Raw genomic sequence first — 15,085 nt, forward strand, 5'->3', positions numbered from 1 at the left:
TTGAAGGCATCTTCTCCAGCTACTGATTTTACTTATCAAGACTAAAATTAGAATAAAGACCATATTTTCATATTACAGTATATCAGACTTTACAGGTGAGTTTACAAGCATGAGACCGGTTGAAAAGAAACACGACGCACCATCATGAAAATAGATTTATTTGAGAATATTACCATTTGAGTATTCAGATTTTTGTTTATTTACGGTAGCCCTTTAATGCCAGTACTTTGATCTCAAGTCTTGGTTTAAACCCCAATTAAATAATGAAAATAATCAAGTACTTCTTGGCCCAAATTTGGACAATGAAATGTCCAGACATAACTATCTCACGGTAGGATTAACATTTAACAATCACAACGGTAACAATTCTCTCTGTGCATTCAGAAACAGTTTCATCTCCTTCTTTAATGCAATGTCAAATTCAGTTAAATTAGTCCCATTCTTATATAAATATTACCAAAACACTCAGATCTCTAACAACTTACAGTGATATTTCCTCTTCAGAACGGTAGAAAAATTAACTCAAGCTGACTAAATGCGTGAGACAACTGAACAGCTTTGATTCCTGAAATGTGGAGCCCGTACAAGTTTCACACAGGCAAGATATATTCCCCAGTGCTTGTTTAGTACAATCACATTGTAAACATCTTCTCTAAGGCCTCGATTCAGATCCGACCCAGATTAGCAGATGTCTTTTTTTTCTTACCATAGTACCTTTTAACCTTAAACAAATAGAGAAAAACAGGGCATGTTAAAGGAGAGGAAGGGGAAAAAAAACAAGTAAACAGGAATTCAGGCCTTGCCCTCAAACCACATAAACATAATTGTTAAAACCTGTGATAGATTATAAGAGTACGAAGAAAAGTATCAAAGTTTTCCTTTGATTTATTTATATTATTGACCATTTTATTTCAAAACTCCGCACCGTCTAAAGGTCCCACATGTCTGCCGTGCAGCACCTCTGTGCATTTAGTGATGATGGTGGGAAGACAGCAGCAGATAGGGTGTGTAGTGTCGTATTGAAGTTTGTGTACGGGCCTCTTTTGGTTCCCGGTCTTGTTGAGTCTTAGGAGAAGGTGGCAGTGAGGATGGCCTCTTGTTGCTGCTGGTGGAGGGTCCCGATACCGACAGCGGGGGCAGGCAGCGCAGGTCGGCTCACTAACCGGAGCTGATCAGGACAGGACAGGGGAACAAGTTGTGTGCGTTTAATTCGTTTACAGACCATTTAGCTTCACATTGTAGATTGTTTTATTTCAAACGCTGCTCACCTTAGAGGCCAGCTGCTTCTCAAACCTGGGAGCTACAAAAGACCAGGGACCCATGTTCTCAGGCTCCTCCTGACTCCAAATAAACTCTGCGGGGGAACAGAATTGAAAACCGATTACAACAACTGACAGGTAAAAGAATAAGTGATTCATACTTTCAGAGTGAGTTCAGACCAAACACACGACTTTGGGTGAAGTTTTTTTTTTTTCCTCCCCTGAGAAATTCCGGATCAAACTGAAACTAGATTTACTTCGGTGTTTGGTGAGAACAATGTAACAGAGAGTTGAAGTGAAACCTGAACTTTCACATTTTGTTCCACAAGTAGTAAGAAAAATTAATTCAGAATCACATTTATAACAATGCAAATTATTAATATCCAGCCTTGAAATAAAACCTACTTTATTTGTTTATTTACATATTTTCTCGTGTTTCTTGCATTTTATTTGTAACTTGTTTTTGAGAAGTACTACATAAAGGAAGATCATCATCATCATTAGTAGTAGTTTTATGTTTAACCTTGTTTAACAGTATTTTAGTCAGTTCACTCCATCTAATATCATCATTTAATATTTTTTAGAGCTGAAACAATCGACAAAATATTTACAAGAAGCAATTATGATCATCAATTAATCTTTTAAGTCGCTTTCAATAAAAAGGCCACTGGTTCCAGCTTCTCATATATGAATACTGCTAGTTTTTGGTCTTCTATGATAGTACATTGAACATTTTTGGGATTTGAATTATTTTAACATGTCACTTTGAGCTCTGGAAAATTGTGATGGTTGTTTTCAATGTTTTCTGACATGTTATAAACCAAATGATTAATCGATTGGTCCAAAAAAAAAAAAAAACAGATTAATTGATAATGAATATAACTGTGTTGGAGCTCTTATTTTTTTCTGTAGATGCCTTTGACAGGCAACATTACTGATTAACCCCGAAATACCGCAAGCTACGTGTGGACAGGGAGGACTGAACGACAGCGGGGATTACAGCAAAAAAGTTGAAAGAACAATACTGGAAAGGAAAAGTAGTTAGAACTTCATGTTCCAGGAACGCCAGCCACTTTTTCACAAAGACTGATGAACGAGACCCTCAATGAAAGATTGCATTGAGTTACAAACACTAAAGGGCGTAGGTTTGGTTTCAGAAGTCCAAGAAATGTTTGACAAAAACTACCATTTCCAATGTACCATTAAACTGGATAAATAATATTTTATTTCTATCTTTACTGCAAAGAGCACTGTCTTTTCCTGCGTTATGTTTTACTGATGATCAGTTCTTGCGTCTTTTTAGGAGAATTATCTGTAAATTAAAAAAAAAAATAACAAAAAGCTAAACAATTTTTTTTTTAAACCCGAAAATTCAGAGGGGTCGGTTGACTATTTTCAGCCCTGAGTTGTGTCTACATTTAACCTCCATCAAGAAGGTGGAGGTTGTTGGAGCAGCTTGTATGTTGCCTGAGAAGGTATGCGATGTAGCTCATACTTTAGATGTTTGCACTTTTTCTGGTTATTTCATGCCTTCCTCGAGGACTCACTAATACAAGCGGTGACTGTCATTGAAGTTGCCGAATACTCCGGGTTGGCATTCAGCTTAGCGTGACTCACTTGAGCAGCTGTTCTTGTAATTGTTTTTGCTGCCTGATTTTACAGGCAGTATCATCTGGCAACACGGGTCCTTCTCAATCATGTGAACAAGTTTACTGAAGAAAAATCCCTTTACCTAGTAAAGATAAAAGTGAATGGACTCTCTGCTGTCGGCAAAGGTCAAAAGGTCATTGCTCACTTTGGCTCTGCTTTTTGCCTTCAGGTGAAAGGGATTCAGACATGTTGGAAGATTTTACAGTCATCAGGGCAATTACAAAAGTAAGTGCCACCTTGAAGATATATTGAGAATTGAAGGGCTTGTGTTTCACAAAGGCCTCGAAAAATTCATTGATGGGTTTATTTTTAGTAGGACAGACTACTGTAATGGTGTTTCTGTAGATTTCTAGAAAAAAAAAGCAAAGTTAAGAGGATTAACATTAAACACAGAAAAGCAGGCTTTTCTCTGCTCCTCATTTATATCTGGAACAAACTTGCAGCAGATCTGTTTTTTATTATGCTGTTTTTTGGTCTATTATTATTTGGTTATTTAGTTCCCTTCCCACTGTCTTTTAAATGTTAATCCATTCTTAAGCTTTACATATGGAACTACATAAAGGCCATGATGTGTAAAAAGTGCATCATAGATGAACTTGCATTTCCTCTTTATCATCAGTCACAGAGACAAAGACGTATTATCACAGGGAAATGCCTCGAAAATAATGACATCTGCAAAACACAGGAAAGGTTACCAGAGAGGAACAGTGGACACAGAGACAACTTACGTTACACACTATGGCCTCACAAACAATTACCATCGAGCTGAATATACGTCTGACTGATTAAATGAAAGTCAAACACAAAGTTGACTTAAAATTTTTTGCATAAAATATTCTTTGAAGAGAAATTATAAGTGATATAAAGTCCAAAAATGGTAATGTATGGTGAGGAACACAGTCCGACTCAGGCAAAGCTACACTGAAATGTTCGCAACTGCGCACGCAGAAGGAAGAAGTGTTCAATTAGATTTGTGAAAGTGTTCATTTGTTCATGAGCAGGCCCTGGCCTACTCATTATACAGCAGCAAAACCCCTAAACAAAACATACAGAATTTAACTACCAATATGACTCAGGTCAAAGCAAACAAACTGCTAGTGTAAAGGCACATGTAAAGCTACCGTGCCTGCTAGGAGTGAATGTGGGGCTCTTTAAGTCAGACAGGAGAGGCCGGTGCAGCGTCACACTACCTTTGGCACTGGGGTACTTTCTGAGCTCCTGCTGCAGAGCCTCCAGTGGGAACGGACACAGCTCCTCCACACGGATGAGCGCTGTGTTCTGGCTTGCTGCTGAAGCCTCCCTCTGTTTCAGCAGGGCATAGTAATGCTTCCCTGCGCACAGCACCACCCTCTGGACACTGAGTGGAATGAGAAAAACAGGGGTTTAATGTACTGTACAGGGCACTTGGAGAGTGCTTTCGAACCGAGTGTCTTCTAAGTTTAAGCTGGTTCTATTAAGGGCTATTCAAAACATCACATGGAAACTAGTCCACAAACACTACACTGATGAGCTTTGAAGTCCTTCAAGTTGAATTATTCATTTAAATATATTCCAACACATTGAGGACCCGAAAAATTAACTGAATAATCAACATCCCACAGAAGAAGTTTAAAGTTTTTACAGTCGTGAAAATGTACCTTTGTGCTGAGACTGAGGTATCACCTAACACTGGTCTGAAAGATGTTCCTGGTGCAAGTTCGGTCAGACTGGACACTGCACCCTGCGAGAAGAAAAGAACATTGTCCACCCACTTAAATAAAAAAAAACAAAAAAAACAACAACCTATAAAAGGAGCTGCAGATAAAATGTTAAACATGTTCTTCACAGCGTCTACAGTGCTCACAGAAAATCTGAGCAGTGTCTTGGGTCCAACCACAATCAGAGGTTTGCGGAAGTTTCGGATCATCTGTCGCCTCAGCAGGTGGAAGTACTGGGCGGGAGTGGTGGGGTTGACCACAGCCATGTTCACGCTGTCGCCGTCCACACCCTCCTCTTTACTGTCACACATCTAAGACACAAAAGAGGACGAGTTAGCAATCATTAACAATTCAGGTAATGTCTAACACAAACACAGAACCAAGTAGAAAGCTGCTGGTAGAGCACAGACATTCAGTCAGGAAACATCCAGACTCGTACCTCTGGGGTGATCCCACCATAAGTAACGGCAGAGACGGAGCCAAACCTTGAAAACAACACTAAAATAATACTAAAAATGTGACTTTAAAACTAGGTATGTTGGTCGGTGATGATGATGATGATGATTTGACTGCCTACCAGCTCTGAATGTGTCACTCACTCATTTTTATTTGGAGGAATTGTATGTAGACCTAGTGTGTCAGAAGGCACAATTAAAATGTTATTCCAGACACTACATTTTATTAAGTATACCTCAGTAGTCTAATGCAATCCAACAGAAATGCTCTGCCATAACGTCTGCTTTTATAATCTGCAGATGATGTTCAGTTCTTTGATACCGTCAAAGAAATGTTAATTAAATTGTATGTTTTAGCACTGAGGTCTGGACTGCATTATACTTGGAGATGTTTCTGATATTCTCCTCTCTTTATGTACGTACATAGGGTACAAAAAACTGGAAACACCTCTAAATATAATGTAATGTATAACACCACCTTTAACTATGACTTCTGTAATAAACATATAATTTAATTTACATATTTTTGATAAGTCTACAAAAACTGAATATAGTGCCCTCAAAAATTCCCATTATGTAGTGACAAACAGTGCCCATGGCATGTACACTACTTAACAAACCCACTGTGGGAAATCGTGCATCACATTTTATAGGAGTAAAAAAAAAAAACAACAAGGTGTGACACTTCTCAGTGTCCAAAAATCTCACTTTACTGTTCAACAAAGAATAAACTACAGTGTCCATTATATAGAAAGTAGTGAATGAGTGGATGAGGGGGTTCCTTCGGACAAAGCCTCAATCTGATGTCTTTCGTCTGCCGATTGCTGGCGGCCAATTAGGAAACATCATCTCCATCGATTTGCTCTTGATTACACCGGTTAGAGTCCTGAAAATAATAACGCTCTGTGCTGCACTGCCTTCCTTTGTGCTGAAGAGGGAAGACATGGACTAAAATGTCTGTGGCATGATACTTTTTTTTTTTTTTTTAAATCTAAATATGACTCCTCGACTCATTTTTTACTTCACAGTATGCGGGTGCCTGTTTCCTTATTTATATCTTCACACCAGCACATGAACGCAGTGTAATAATTATGCCTAAAATTATTAAGGGGGCCAAGGAACATTAGTTCACAAAAGTTTCAGCTTCAAGGACAGGTTCACAATTTTTCATGTCAGTCTTAAAGAAATGATCAGGTGCCAGTATGAACATTAAAACCGGTTCTGCTTGCTGTGATCATTCCTCCTGTTCACACTGGCCATGAAGATCCCCTTTCTAATGCACTTTCAGTGTCAGTGATGGGGGACAAAATCCACAGCCCTCATTCCTTTGTAAACATGCCTTCAAACTTTTGTCTGAAGATAATCTGAGGCTTTAGCTGCCTGAGTCAGACAAATCAAGCAGATCTCTTCCATAGTTACAGCCTTTTTAGTAAAAACCTTCCTGCTTCTTGTTACCATCCCTCCACTGCGGAGCAACAAAGAAACACTAAGAGGGAAAATGGCTGTAACAGTGGAATATAGAGTTTCTGCTTGATTTGACTAACCCAGACTGCTGAAGCCTCATATTATATTAACCTCCTATCGTTAAAAACATTTTTGCACAAAACTGCAAATCCTGTCCGTCATCGCATCCTACACAAAATACGGTAACTTCGAAAGATACACACTTGATTTGTGTAACTCAAGCAGCTAAAGCCGCAGATTATCGTCACATAAACTTCTGAACGTATTTTTGCACAGAAGGACGACTGTGGATTTTGTCCCCATTCACTTACATTCAAAAGACATTATGAAAGGATCTTTTTATGGCCAGTATGAACAGGAAGAATGGTTACACCAAGCAAAACCTTTTTTAATGTTCACCTGGGCACAGCACTGTTGTTTTAAGACAGACTAGAAAAATTGTAAACCTTTCCTTTAACTTTTTCATGTGTTGTTAGTAGCAATATACTCATAGCTACAAATGAATGGGATTGAAAAGATAACTTCTGCACTGCTTGAGGCAAAACATTAAACTTCCCAGGTGTGTTTGGTATATCATTAAGCAACAGCCAATGAATTTGCAGGATTTTAACATGTAGTGGGAAAGACTCCCATGTTTCTGACTTGTGATCGTTCACGTCTTTGGGCTACTCATAACGGTTGTATGATGGAAGACTTGGTTGTGTGAGGCTTAAAAATACTGTGTTTTCACAAGATAAACGTGGGTTTAAATCGACTTGAAAGACGGACTGTGGCTGATGTGAACATTTACACAAAATCCGAAACCGGTTACTTGATATGACATGGATGCAGCATTACAGACCCACCACAGACCTGGAGGAAGCGCTCCATACGGCAGGAAGAGTGTTCAGGGCCGGCGCCGTCGTAGCCGTGAGGCAGCAGGATCACCATCCCACACTGTAGCAGCCATTTGGCTTCACCTGGGGACAAAACAGTTTCACATCCGATGTATGAACTTTTAAAAATGTTTATAAAATCTTAAGACAATGTGAGCAATTTTTAACAGCAGACGTATAAGAGTAGTCAGGAGTTTTACCCCCAGAGATGAAGGTGTCAAAGATGATCTGTGCTCCGTTGAAGAAATCCCCAAACTGAGCTTCCCAGATGGGAAGAAGCTTCGGCTGTGCGACACTCATACCATATTCAAATCCAAGCACCGCCTCCTCAGACAGTGGGCTGTTACACACCTAAACGCACAAACGAAACCCCACAATATGGCACATGAGAGGAAGCAATCTTGTTGTTGAGAAAAGGAGGTCTTACAAATGAACTAATGTGTTAAATATATCATTATTTACTGATGGTTTTGTCTGCTTTATAAGAGTGTTACCTCCAGTAAACCTGTCTGCTGAGGGCTTATGTGGTTTAGAGGGATGTACATGTCATTGGTGTCTTGACACACCACCATGGCATGTCGTTGACTAAATGTGCCTCTTCCAACATCCTGCCCGCTGATTCGAATATTAAAGCCTGCAACAACAATGATTTGAAGTCTACGGATTCACTTACTTGACAGCCATAAAAATTCAATAATTCTTAAATTTGATCTGATTTATTTTCTGCTTGACACTGACCTTGGCAGAGGAGAGAGCCGAAAGCCAGGGCCTCTGCCGTGGACCAGTCCAGTTTGGTGCCCTCTTCTAACTTTTGCAACCGTGCCTGAGTTCACAAAAGAGGAAAAAAAACAAACAAACCATCATCTAGCTGCAACACAAGACCACCCAACAGAAATGAAGGAGACAACGGCCGTACCTGAGCATGGGTCTTTCCAAGGTGACTGTGCAGCTGGACTTGCTCGGGGATGTCCACAGATTTTGCTCCTACAAACTGCAGCAGAGGAATGGGGACACCCGTGTCCCAGGTGGTGACTCTGGCCTGGGGTTCGACCAGATCCCCCCAGCGGCCCTGCAGGTTGGTGGGTGGGGGGCTGTACAGCGTCATATTGGCCAGCTTGTCGTTGAGCATGCTGTAGTATTTGGATTTGATCTCGTCACGCTCGGCATAAGTCATCAAACCCTCAGAGATCAGCTGGTCTGAGTAGGAGTCGGGGACACTCTTACGGGAGCTGCAATAAAGCAACGACGTGACAATGTTTCATTAACGATGTGAAGAGGTTTCATTAACCAGTATTATTTCAAGAACACAATATACACCAGTGACGGAGGGAAGTTAATTAAGTGGGTCTTTTAAGATCTTTTAATTAAGTGTTACTTTATTATATATTATACCATTGGATCATTATTATTGGTCATGGGAGATTTAAATTACTGTATAACAATGCATGGGTTTCTAAAATCTTAATCTGCAAAGTAACAACATTTCCCTTTGAAATGTAGTCGAGTAAAAGTATGAAGAGGGATAAAATTAAAATATCCAAGTAAAGTACAAGTAGCTCAGAACTGTACTAAAGTAGAGTACTCGAGTAACTGTGCTTAGTTACTTTCCCCCACTGACATACAATAGTTTTTTAATCTACACATGATTCAAAAAGTGTTTCAGAAGGGTACTGAATTTTCTAAACCAACTTTCTTGGTTTTACTCTATTTTGGAATTGAATAAAATCTCTAAAGGGAATTTCAAGATGCTCCAAACAATGTTATGTCAGTTTAGATTAAGTTTCCAGTGGTACTGGTCCTATGGGCTCCACTTTATGGATATTTTAACAACAACACTCAAGTTCCACATCGCCGACATTAATCAGAATGAAAACAAACTGTTGTCTTTACTTGATCATCTTTGGTCAGTCATCTGTGACGTCTTTCAATATTGGTTGGACAGTGAAAATGACACTCCAGAGAGCAGCAGACTGTTTCGGTATTTTGAAGGTGACAAAAAAAAAAAAATCTACTGTTTTCCAACTTACTTAATACTGATATTGATACCAATAGAAACACGGTAACAGAAAAGCTTTTCAGGCTGTCTCTCATCAGCTGCTTGGTAATTTACCAGCTGTATTAGGATACTCCTAGAAAAAGAGATCATACAAATCCTAATCCAACAATTGGCCAAATATCAACAGCGCAGGGCTGACCAGAGTATCACATTTTAAAAGCAAATATTGACCAATACCTGCTGAAATATCAGTCTTTCTCAATGGTTCCTAACCTACGGGGGGCCTGACCCCTTGGTTACAGGGTTCCTGGAGAGAGAGATGATTAATGGGGGAGGGGAAAAAAAAAAAAATCTGTTACACAAATTTTTTTTAATTCTTTGGACTTTTCTCTCATCCTGGCTGTTTCTGTGAAATACTGGATAATTTTACCTATGTGGGCCTCAGTTATTTAGATGAAACCTAAATAGAGGAACTCACTCTTTGGTGGAACTGATAACAACTCATAGACATCTGAACGATAACAAGTTACTGCTTTTGTTGTAAGGGGCCACAAGCCAAAAAGGTTGGGAACTGCTGGTTTCTTCTCAATCCACCTTTTTTCAGAAGTTTCCCAATCTTCTTACTAATCCTGAAAAATAAATGCTGCTCTAACTTTTGAAGTGATGGGGAAAATGTGTAATGACACGGAGTAAACAAGGAAAAATTGAACTGACCGGATGATCTTGTACATGGCTGGGTTGGTGAAGAAAGGCTCATCCAGCTCATTGTGGCCCCACTGACGGTAGCAGATCAAATCCAGGATTACATCTTTCCTGAAACGCCGCTGGTACTCCACAGCCAGCCGAGTGGCCCGCAGCACCTCCTCCGCCGCATCTCCGTTTACGTGGATCACAGCACAGTTCACAATCTTCCCTGTGATGCAAATGTTTATGATTGCAAGATGCTCAATGTCTCATTTTCCTACAAACATTAGAATAATTTAAAAGACATGTCATAATATTCGATAATCACAGAAGCATTCTATGTAAAGGGGTTTTAATTCATTAATACTGATACTGTCTGTGAGTTTTACTGACCAACATCACTGCAGTACAAAGAGGATCTCCCTCTCTCCGCTGGAGTGGTGTAACCCACTTGGTTGTTCACAATGAGGTGGATGCTCCCACCGACTCTGTAGTGAGGGAGGTTTGAGAGGGTCAAAGTTTCTGGAACGATCCCTTGACCAGTGAAAGAGCCATCACCATGGACCTGTGGAGAAGAGAACAACAGAGAAGTTTTAGTAACTCTTAATTATGCACCAAGTTTGATAACGATGTATTTAACAACTCCCTTCTTGACATTATCCTCCCATCGCTTTACAGTCGTACAATTTAAGCCATTCGACCATGCCGAACAGAGAATGTAAACTCCTCTAATATTGCCATGTGGAGGCTTGTTATCATCTACCACCCCCAGGGATGAACCCTGGATCAGCACTGGAAAGAAAAAAAGGCTTTCAGCTGACACATCATGTTGGAGGTCCACAACTCATGGCCAAAAGTTACTGTGAGCACACATTTGTTTCTCAACGAACCTGATAGACTTTGGTGCCGTTTTCGAACTTAAATGATATTTCACAGCTGTTACATCTGATTAGTTTTGTTTAAAATAAGAATATCAGCTTGTTTGCTGTTAAACCTTGGTTAACACGAGAAGGTGTATACCTCTGCCAAGACTGCACTATCATTAAATTTTGTCCCTTTAATTACAGAAAATGTTTATGGGTTTCCTGGAGGCCTCAAGATGTGACTATACAATCCTAACATCCACAGTTTGTTTCCATCCAGGAACTATGGTTGAATTTCTTCCCATATCTCTCTCCCCTCATTTCCTGTGACCTGGTACCTGCAGACAGATGACCTGGTCCCCTGGCTGGGCGTTGTCTTCCGGTGAATAGTCCCCTTCTTTCCTGAGCTGCTGCCTGGCTCGGGTTTTGCCCTGGGCCACCGGGTTGATGGCCTCAAGGTGAGATGGGTTCGGCAGCATGGTCACATGAAGGGGGCGTCTGGCTCCGAAATCCAACTCCACTGAGGAGGTGAGGTGGGAGAGGACGTCACCGATGGCAGGCGAGGTGTCAGGGAACTCGCTGAGACCACGCATCTTGCGGAACATGAGCTGGAGAGAAAGAAGATGGAAGAACAGGGTTGTTTGATGTTATCTCCCCCTTGTTTATTCTTGGGCTGCCAACCGTGACTTGTTTATGTGTGATTACAATAGTGCAAAATAAACAATCTGATCTTGTCAGGCCATGGATGATATGAAAGTATACTCTCTGTCTCTTTTAAACGTGGCTGTCGGGACGGTCTAACCTCGGGTGGGAACTTCAGCAGGCCCGTCAGGAGGTTCAGTCGGCCTCTGTGGGGCATGCCGATGACAATATCAGTGACTCCGCTGTGTGCCGACTGGTGGAAGAGCTCGTAGAAAAAGCCCATCATGCTCTCTGCTCCTTCTCCTCCGTAACGTTTCACAGTAGCAAACTTGGTGGCCAGGAAGTGGTCAAATTCCTACAGGTCGTGAGAGGAAAAAGCAGAGAAATAGATGGATTAAAAATACGAGACATTACCATATCAAATGTGATAAGATGTGAGCCAAACTATCGGGTGCATTGTTTCACACGGTTTTTATTCTCCTCTTTCTCCTTGGACCCACCTGAGACTCCAGCATGATCTTGGCCAGCTGCCTCCTCTCCTCAGCGGAGAAACTTTGCCTTTTGAGCTCCTCAAAGCGGTCGGCGAACCACTCCCTCTCCTCCAGGCTGCTCAGCTGGCTGGTCTCCACGGACAGAGGGCCACAGTAGGCTTCTTCCAGATAGGCCTGAACCTCTTCCAGCGAGGCCTCGGCCTTTCCAAAGTGCCGCAAACCTACAGAAACACGTGCCATGAGTAATGGTACCACCTACACGTGAGGGGTTTTGAGGAGTGATAGGCAAACAGGGGCGAGCACTGCTGCTGTGAGGTGAACGGTGGTAGAAAGTAACTATGTACATTAACATTAACATTAACATTACATTAAGTAATGTACTGAAGTACAGTTTGGACATACTTGGGCATTACTTGAATATTTCCATTTAATCTTACTTAACACTCCACTACATTTCAGACGGCAATATATTCCTTTTTATTTCACTACATTTATCTGACAGCTATACTTATAGTTACTTTGCATATTAAGATTTGACATACAAAAAATACAAGTAGCTTTTATAATTTAAATTACAACAAAGCAGGATTTTTTTCTGTTGAACAAGTACTTTTGCTTCTGATACTAGTACGTTTTGCTGTATTTTACCTAGGTACAATTTTGATAACAGGACTTTTACTTGTAATGGAGTATTTTTACATCATTGTACTGCTACTTTATTTCATTCAAGTGTATAAATACTACTTTCACCACTGACAATCAACCAATCATTATCAGTTTATCCTGCAATGTATCTGAAAACTTGAATAAACGTAAACGCTCTAGTTACAGAGTAAGCGCATAGAAGGATTATGAGACAGTGGGCACAGACATGTAAAGGGCCCACCACCCCTCCTACACAGGAAACAGACACCCGGACTGAAAGAGATGTAAAACGACATTTGTAGTCATTTTGCAGGTGAACCAGAACCCTCAGATTATCGGACAAACAAAAACAACTCAATTATGTCATGTGTTGTTGTTTTGCATCTCTTTGTGGTCATTGTATGTGTCTGTGCGGTTGTTTTGTGTCCGTGTAGTTGTTTTGTACATCTTTGTTGTCCTTTTTTTTTCATTTCTGTGGTAGTTTGGAATCTCTTTGTATTTGTTTTGCATCTGTTTGTAGTCGCTTTATGTCTACTTACGGTTGCTTTGTGGTAATTTCGCCTCTATTTGTAGTCTTTTCATTGACTTTCCAGTAAGAAATATTAAATGTCACTTCATACAGAGGCTCTGGCCCCAGAGCCCCCTGACTCTCTTGGCATCTGTCCGGTATGCCCTTCAGTAATCCACATCCATGAGTGCAGGTTACATAATGTTGCATGTATAGGAGAACAGGATTTGGAGAGAACAATATATGGTCATTATCCTAACCTCTGAGGCACGTTTTCTGTAGGTTTCCATCCACGGCTGTCATTTACCTGAGGTGTTGAGCTGTCCTCTTATGGTGCCACTCAGCATGTTTATCTCCGGGACACTGTCCGCAACAGGCTTTTGGGGTAGTAAGGGGTTAATTTTAGCAGCCTTGTGCCCATGTGCTCTGTATGCCTCCACCAGACGCGCAAGACCATGATCTGAGCACAAAGCAAAACAACAAGGATGAGCTGCTCCACAACAAATGATACCCTCCGTGTCAGCCACTGGGTGAAAGTGGCCACTTCGACTAACAGCAACAACACCCCCCTCTGAATCAACAATGAAACATTTAAATGGGAATTTGATATTCTACACAAGTTTAAAACCGATACTGGAGTAAACATAACATTACAAACAAGAATGAAAGCACGTTTCTTAGTCAGTAACATCATTTGATGATTAAAAAGACTCTTCGCCTTCTTCTTAGGTGATGTTACGTTGACCACTTTGTAAATTAACCCCATACTGACCTTGATTTAGTGCAGCGATGCGGTCGCTCTGCAACTTGTGGTCCTTGTCGATCTGTTTGGGTCGGTATCCGTAAACACCCTTCTCGGTGTGATAACTGCAGCCGACAACCTGCCGGGCGACACCCGGAGGCAGTCTGCTGAGCGAATTTTTCAGAGCAAGTAGGGCCGACATGTTTTAAAGTGTAAAGCTTAAATCTTGTACGTGACAGTAGCTAAATAACGACTACGGGACGGCGGCCATACTGCCGAGAGAGAGAGAGAGAGAGTCGTTGTGGGAGGAGACGCCGCATCGGAAGCCTATTGGCTGAAGTACTAAGTACCTGCACCTTAACTCAGGCCAAATTAGGACTTCCGTACTTGGGAGTTCGAAGTGGGCAAGTTCAACTCAGGAGTACAAACTTCCAGAAGACGGGAGGACTTTTTGGAGTTGGGCAGCATATCGGCAACCCACCTGAAAAAATTATCTCCTGTATCTCCTCATCTCCTGAAAAACAATATCAAAACTTAACGAAGTGATATATTAAAAGTCCTTTGATGAAAATCGTTCCAGCTTTGAGCCTGTTTCAAAATCTCCGCCGTTGCCGCTGGTTGGCGCGCAGTGCATTGTGGAGCACTTAGCTGCCCCCTAGTCCACACAAGTAAGCTCCCGATGTACCCTCGACAAAGCGGGCGGAGCGAGAACACTTCCTAATGTTCGATCTGTAATTGGCTTAGATGTGGAACAGTGCTTGGGCTGTGACTGATGACGTTTCACAAGTCCGCGAGAACACAGGTACAGAGAACGACCAAGTGTGTTGCCGCTTCGCCCGCAAGCATGAACGTGAAAGGACAAACGTTGAGGAAGTTGAACCTCAAAATAGGGCTAGGGTTGGGCGTGGCCTGGACTCTGACTGCTGGAAATGATAATGGACTTTAGTTTGAAGGGGTCGTGGTTTGCAGGGTCTGTGCCCTTCACGAGAAGAACGCATATATATAGGTACGCCATGTTGGATCGGGCGACTTGCCGTAAATCGACTGTAGTGTAAAAAAATAAAAAAAGATACTTGACACGTGCGCAGCTTGGGGCGGTACAAACCATTGCACA

The 15,085-nt window shown here is 41.3% G+C and overlaps 1 protein-coding gene across 1 annotated transcript; it reads right to left on the reverse strand.

The window, feature by feature from the left end:
- Positions 1-142: 142 nt before the first annotated feature.
- dhtkd1 (dehydrogenase E1 and transketolase domain containing 1) lies at positions 143-14,824 on the reverse strand. The gene is made up of 17 exons (XM_040133124.1): positions 14,002-14,824; positions 13,537-13,689; positions 12,086-12,297; positions 11,746-11,940; positions 11,282-11,551; positions 10,474-10,645; positions 10,111-10,309; positions 8,317-8,629; positions 8,139-8,223; positions 7,895-8,034; positions 7,601-7,751; positions 7,378-7,484; positions 4,753-4,917; positions 4,547-4,629; positions 4,100-4,266; positions 1,269-1,354; positions 143-1,168 (listed from the first exon to the last, which is right to left on the reverse strand). Exons 1-17 carry the CDS (start codon positions 14,171-14,173, stop codon positions 1,067-1,069), a joined length of 2,772 nt encoding a protein of 923 aa, XP_039989058.1. The 5' UTR covers positions 14,174-14,824; the 3' UTR covers positions 143-1,066.
- Between the last annotated feature and the right edge of the window lie 261 nt (positions 14,825-15,085).

Source organism: Xiphias gladius, chromosome 8, assembly GCF_016859285.1.
Source record: "Xiphias gladius isolate SHS-SW01 ecotype Sanya breed wild chromosome 8, ASM1685928v1, whole genome shotgun sequence".
Lineage (NCBI taxonomy): Eukaryota > Metazoa > Chordata > Actinopteri > Istiophoriformes > Xiphiidae > Xiphias > Xiphias gladius.